At 42.9% G+C, this 6957-nt stretch overlaps 1 protein-coding gene across 2 annotated transcripts; it reads left to right on the top strand.

The window, feature by feature from the left end:
• The first annotated feature begins 1496 nt into the window (after positions 1–1496).
• On the top strand, positions 1497–6378 carry SOSTDC1 (sclerostin domain containing 1). Of its 2 annotated transcripts, none has more exons than XM_033933975.1 (2): positions 1497–1810; positions 5720–6378. In XM_033933975.1, exons 1-2 carry the CDS (start codon positions 1609–1611, stop codon positions 6133–6135), a joined length of 618 nt encoding a protein of 205 aa, XP_033789866.1. In that variant the 5' UTR covers positions 1497–1608; the 3' UTR covers positions 6136–6378. The 2 variants fall into 2 exon arrangements, with proteins under 2 accessions (XP_033789866.1, XP_033789865.1); XM_033933974.1 differs by having other exon boundaries at positions 1503–1810; positions 5717–6378.
• Positions 6379–6957: the final 579 nt, after the last annotated feature.

The raw sequence follows: 6957 nt of genomic DNA, 5'->3' as shown, positions 1-6957 counted from the left end.
CAAATACACTTCTCCCTCCGTATTCGCTGTGATAGGGGATTAACAGAACCACAAATACTGAAAAACCGCGAATAAGTTTTATATATGTTATTTGCTGTTTTCTGTTAAAAACCATCGTGAATAGGGTGAAACTGCGAATAACAAAGTGCTGATATTCAGTGCTTAAGCTTAAATAGGACAGCTTAAAACACAGGCCTATCTTTGAACCCTCTTTCACTAAGCCACAGAAGAGGTTAGCCCAGGGCGCTAAATGCTCCAACACTGCTCCGACACTCATAGGCTATAGTAGAAACCAGAGAATGACATAGGGACAAATTTGTCCCCGTCCCTACAGGAACTCAATTTCTCCATCCCATCATCGTGAGTTTTGTCACTGTCCCTGCCCCATTCCTGTAAACTCTGCCTTAACCACACAAGCCTTGAACACATGATTTTATGAGGCTTGTACAGATGAGGACAGAGCTTGCAGGAATGGGCCAAGGACAGGAAAAGAACTTGCCAGGACGAGACGGGAAAATGAGTTCCTGCGGGGGTGGGGAATAATTGGTCCCCATGTCATTCTCTAGTAGAAACCTCTACCACAGCTACTTAAATGCTGAATATCACACTTAACCAGCTATGTGTTTACCGCCTGTCTTTTTACCTGGAGCCTGGACATAACCCCTGCATTGTGCCTTAAAGTCTTCTGTACACTTCTCCTACATCACCACAGAATAGTTAATAGTTTCATTACTACTAATTTAAAGAGCTGCATGCTGGTATCTAAGGTACAGCTTTGCACAGGGTTAGCTTCTTCACAAAATTCTATTCTGTATTGTGTGTCTGAAAAATTGTGTGTAGACGTCATGCTATCTTTGCACCAACATTATTACTGCTACTACTATTTATCGCTTCTAGAGTGCTGAAGGCATAAGCAGCACTGTACATTTTGGCATTTAATAGACAGTCCATGCTCTGAAGAGCTTACAGTCTAACTTGGACAGATAGACATGACATATAGGGTTGGGGATGCAGAACCCAAGGTGAGAGGAGTTAGGAGTTGAAAGCAGTCTCGAAGAGGTGGTCTTTTAACTTGGACTTGAACACTGCCAGAGACAGACAGAGCCCGCCGTAGGGATTCGGGCAGTTTGTTCCAGGTATACAATGCACTTTTGCTGCATCAGCCCCAGTCAAGAATATATTTCTTTGCACTGGTTAACAAGAACACGCCGTATTTTTATCTATTTGGAAATGTGCCCGAAGACTTTTCCTTCTTCCTTCTCATCCTCTACCAATATGTTGATTCTGTGCACCATGACTGTGACACAGACTCTGCATCACGGACAACATCCTGCTATGAAATTTCATACAATGTGTACAGTATGTGGAGCCCCTCCTCCCCTGTCAAGATTTTCTTCTATTGGTAAGCTTCTTGCAGGGCTTAAAAAGCATCCAGCCCCCCTCTCCCTGGCTTCATACTCAAGCTCTGGCTACAACTTTGCACCTGAATGCATGCCAAGCCCCTGCGGATATATAAAGAGATGAAGCACCGCAAGAAATTTCACAGTTACAGAGGAGCTGAAGGGAAGGAATCCAGCCTGTCTTCATAAGCAGTTGACTGCCCCAAACATGATCCTTCCAGCTATTCAGTGCTCTGTTTTCTTCCTGGCGTGCATTCTCATGGAAAGCTGCTTGGCTTTCAAAAATGATGCCACAGAAATCCTTTATTCACATGTAGTCAAACCAGATCCCGCAAGTCCCAGCAACAGCACACTGAACCAGGCAAGGAACGGAGGCAGGAATTCTGGCAACACAGCACAGGATGGAAACAGTAAGTGTTTTCAATGCAGCTTTCTATAACAATCAAGGACTGGGTTTTCTAGTTATTTCTTCTGATGACTTTAGGAGCATAACTCTCCAAAACTAGTCCAATACAAAGATATCACTTAAAACCGGTTAAATTAGCTGGGATGAAGTGTGTGCTGAAGTGGGGGACTATTTCCGTTACCACACTAGGGGGCTCCTTTTACTAAGCTGTGCCAGCGGTTTTAGCGCGCGCTAGACGCTAACGCCACCATTGAGCTGCCGTTAGTTTCTGGTGCAGAGCTCGGGGTTAGTGCGCGCTAATCTGCAGTGCGTGCTAAAACCGCTAGCGCGGCGTAGTAAAAGGAGCCCTAGATGTCACAGGAGCTTAATTTTGGGACAGTTTTGCTGCTTCCCTTCACAAAATGCAGTCTACCTTGAATGTATTTAGTTAGACAAGATAGCCAACTACCTTAAAGAGGAAAGAGAGCCCATAGGGGTGTCTTACACTTTAATTTGCGTTAATAAATTGAAATCAAAGAAGAAAAGAAAAATAAGATGATACTATTTTTATCGGACTAACTTACCCTGTCCTTTACAAAGTCGCATTAACGGTTTAGTGCCCCCCACCGCGGAGACGGCTCAGACTCTCGTAGAATTCCTGTTAGCATCCGAGCTGTTACCACCACTAGTACGGCTTTGTAAAAGGGGGGGGGGGGGGGTTAATACTATTTTGACTAGCTTTCAAAAAGCCAGAACTTTTTTTTTTCCTCAGGTGAGGACAATACCAGCAAAAGATCACAATAGCACAGGGGTAGGGAACTCCGGTCCTCGGGAGCTGTATTCCAGTTGGGTTTTCAGGGTTTCACCAATGAATATGCAGGAGATCTATTTGCATGCACTGCTTTCAGTGCATATTCATTGGGGAAATCCTGAAAACCCGACTGGAATACAGCTCTCGAGGACCCCTGCAATAGCAGAATGTATAAGTGAAACACAAAAGCATTCTAATGCTAACCTCTAGGGAAATGTAGGGGTAGAGTGGGGAATTGGGGGGGGAGTGAAAAACAAGGAGAGAGAGATGCATGATCAAAAGAAGTATAATTATATGGTTTATAATATGATAGGAAAACCAGATCTAATGCATCCTCTCAAGTGGGTGTCAAAATATTTCCTCATTTTTCCAAGTTTTATTTAGAATTTGATTAATCGCTTAATCATATTTCAAAGCGATGTATATTATTTTACTTTATTTATTTCATTCTCTAACCCGTTCTCTCCAAAGAGCTCAGAACCATCCTTCAGATTTTTCAGCAACCTGTTAGGGCAGGTGATTCACTTGATTGCTTTTATAAAGATTCTGAGCATCTGCCCTTATTCCCAGGTATAGCTTGCCATGGGTAGGGGAAACAGTGAACTCCCCCCACCCCCACCCATGTTGCAGATACCAATGCTGAATTAATAACCCCATACACACACATTGCTAATATGATTTCCTTACCTATTACTCACCAAAATGAGCAGGCAAATTACACCAATGTTTTGCTCTCTTTATCACCTGAAACTTAAGTATTGAAAGACTCTCACCTGTCTGTGGCACTCCAGCAATGCAGTGTTATCTGAAAAGAAAAGGCTTTGATTTGGATCCAGGGCTTTTTTTTTTAACTTCCTGGCTAAGCACTATGCCTAGTGCCTCTGGCTACAATAAACACATTCACACGTGAATGTAATCTCTGCTCCCAATCTCTCTCCCTAGCTCCTGGCTAGTATTCTTTGTAAAGTGAAGGAGACATATCAGAAGTCTGGAAACCTTAGACAAAATTTTTGGAGCTGGCCCTGCTCATATTCTACATTAATCATAAGACAAAACTAAGCAGAGTAAAAGAAAAGTCATGCCTGGAAAGTTAATGGAGTGGTGGGGGAGGGGGGGTGATCTCAGTCTCACTGAGCAGAAAATAAGGTGTGTCAGTTTCCATGAATAGGGGTGGCTTTAAATGCACAGGAAATATCTGATGATTATAAGATTATCTAAGCTCTGCATACCTTAGGTGCAAAAGCACCAAGAAGATGGTTATTGTTAATGGAAGTGTCATTGTGAGAATGCCCAGTCTTTGTTTATATAATAACAAAAGGAAAGGCAAACAGAAGCTCTGCTTCAGTTCTCAGAGAGCTACCTCCTGCCTGCTTCAGACACAAACAGTCGGCAGAAGCAGAAGAAAGTGCCCCGGACCACCAGCTCACTGACAGGAATGAGAAAAGAGAGCCAGCAATAGGGTGTCTCTTTCTGGCTGTATTGTACATGTTTTGGGGACCTTGAGACTAGGTGAAATAGTTTACACCTTGGGGAGTATGTGGTGCAGTGGTTAAAGCTACAACCTCAGCCCCCAAGGCTGTGGGTTCAGACCCAGGCTGCTCCTTATAACCATGAGCAAGTTATATAATCCCCATTGCGCCAGGTACATCAGATAGATTGTTTGCCCACTGGGACAGACAGCAGAAAACGCTTGAGTACCTGAATAAATTCAAGTAAACCATTCTAAGTTCCCCTGATAGAGCAGTATAGAAAATTGAATAAATAAATATTTATTGTCGTGAAAAAAAAGAGCACTTTGTTTTTTTTATGACTGAGGAGGAGACCATTTTATGTCATGTCTCTTCATAGGGCGCTTAGGCCCTGTTCAGGAAAATAGGCGCTTAGGCCCTGTTCAGGAAAATATTCCCAGATACACAAAGCATGAGAGTAGTATTTTTAGGCTCCTATATTATCTAAGGGGGTTAATAGACAATTAGTTGTCTTGAAAAGAGGTCCTTTATAGAAACTCTCTATAGTATCATCCTAGACTCAGATGCAATATCTATATCTGTATCTATTGCTACTATCATGTTTCCCCAAAAATAAGCCCTCGGGTCTTAATATAAGGCCTACCCCAAAAATAAGCCCTAGTTAGATCACTCCCGAAGCCCATCCCAAATGTCCCCGACTTCATCCCTGGATTCACCAACAGCAGCGCTCCTTCCCCCCCCCCCCCCACCGCCCACAGCCAAACCCCGCTGACCCTCCCACCCATCCCCCTGCACAGCATCTTTCCATCTCTCCCTCCCATCTGAACCCTGCCGACTCTCCCACCGTGAGACCGACATACCTCCCTCCAAACAGCAGCGTTGGCAGCACTTTAAACAGGTTGCTTCGCAGTTTTCTACCACCAGGTCCTACCCTCTGCCACATCACTGATGATGTTATCAGCGACACAGCAAAGGGAAGGCCCCAGCAGGAAAAGGCCGCAAAGCAGCCTTCTTAGAGTGCTGCTGACGATGCTGTTTGGAGGGAAGTATGTCGGTCTCGCAGTGGGAGGGTCGGCATGGTTCTGCTGCACAGGGGGGATGGGAGGGATAGAAAGATGCTGCTCAAGGGTTCTGCTGCATGGGGGGAGGGAGGGCTAGAAAGATGTTGCAGAGGGAAGGTACAAGGGGATGGGTGAGAGGGGATGAAAGATGCTGCACATGTGGGGGAGAGAAAGGAAAGAGGAAGAATTGGGGTGGAGGAAAGGAAGGGAGAGATGATCATTGTTCATGAAAAAAATAAGACATCCCCCGAAAATAAGCCCTAGTGCGTTTTTTGGACCCAAATTTAATATGACACTGTCTTATTTTTGAGGAAACACAGTAGATGGAAAGCTTTAGGACATGAAAGACATAATACTTGAAACACTTTTAAACTATGTATATACTACATTAAATACGACTTAAACATATTATGGTTTTTAATGAAACCAGATCCTATGTTCAAAATTTTCTCCTTTTATTTGGCATTCGAACAGCAACATGTTTTTTCAATAGTATTAGAATAATGAGTTAGTTCTAGGCATCGGGATTTTATATATATACCGGTATATAACAACCAGTATTTTTTTTTTTTTTTTTAAATCAATTTTAGCAGGTCAGCACCAAGTGGGATGCAGGGAGCTGAGATCCACTAAATATATTTCCGATGGCCAGTGCACTAGTATCAGTCCTTTGAAGGAGCTAGTGTGTGCTGGGGAGTGCCTGCCTTTAATAGTGCTGCCCAACTGGATTGGAGGAGGCTATGGGATGAAGTACTGGAGTCGGAGGAGCTTGCAGGAGTGGAGATGTGTGAATGATAAGACCCGCACCCAACGCATCCAGCTCCAGTGTCAGGATGGCACCACCAGAACCTACAAAGTTACCGTGGTCACCTCCTGCAAGTGCAAGAGATACACCAGGCAGCACAACGAGTCCAGCCACAATTATGAGGGCGTCTCAGCAGCCAAAGCTGGTCACTCCCACAGGGACCGGAAAAGAGCTGGTAAGCTCAGCAAGCACGGCTCCAGTTAAAGAAATGGGGGGAAAAAAAATCAAACGACTGACTTGCAAATACAGTTTATACATCTGACTGACTAAAAGAATGCCTGACCTATACTAGTCTCTGTGTACTTGGAAACGGTGCTTTTTATTTTTTAATGCCAAGCAAAAAGGGGCATCCTTCCCTAGTATGACAATGACATTGTTTTCCAGCGATTTTTCAAAATGTGGGTATAGATCAGTACTACAACCTTTTCTATTGTTTCCTATGACCACTGAAAGACTGGTGTGTTTACAACCAGGTGTAAAAGTGAGGTTGCCATGAACATTCATTGAAGTGGCATTTTCTTGATAATGGTGCTTCATTTTTTTTTAAATGGGAACAGTTCATTATTGAATACATTTTTGAAATAGTGTCTCTTACTTTAAGAAATACCCATTGAAGATCAAACTTCATGCTAGTAAAATGATGCCTTGCATCATGTATTATTTCTATTCCCCCCCACCCACATTTACATTCCAGGCATGAGATTTGTTTTGGTTTGCTGTTACCTATTTATTTGTAACTGTAATTATTTAATGAACTTAAATGTGTGATTTTTTTAAATGTAAGGTGCATTGTATGTTTTATAGCTCCTCCAAGTGCATCAAATTATTTTCCTATGATTTGTAGCTGACGTAGAAAAATATATTTTGTAGATAATGTAAGATAAATATGTAGTACCACTGATATATTTTTTCATCATGACTTTTTCCCCCCCAGGTATATAAACCTGCATTTTTATGTTTATTAAAGACTGTATTGTGCAGTCATAGGGCAGGTGTAACGGGCTCGGTTTTATCAATTCCTTTTTT

This window comes from Geotrypetes seraphini, chromosome 2, assembly GCF_902459505.1.
Source record: "Geotrypetes seraphini chromosome 2, aGeoSer1.1, whole genome shotgun sequence".
NCBI lineage: Eukaryota > Metazoa > Chordata > Amphibia > Gymnophiona > Dermophiidae > Geotrypetes > Geotrypetes seraphini.
The sequence above is the reverse complement of the archived record's forward strand: the minus strand, read 5'-3'. Positions and strand labels throughout refer to the sequence as shown.

Excerpts from the sequence above, each read along its gene's own strand:
- SOSTDC1 (XM_033933974.1), top strand. The coding sequence starts at position 1,609 with ATGATCCTTCCAGCTATTCAGTGCTCTGTTTTCTTCCTGGCGTGCATT. Across the intron at positions 1,811-5,716 it reads CACAGCACAGGATGGAAACA|CAGGTCAGCACCAAGTGGGA; the intron begins GTAAGTGTTTTC and ends AATCAATTTTAG.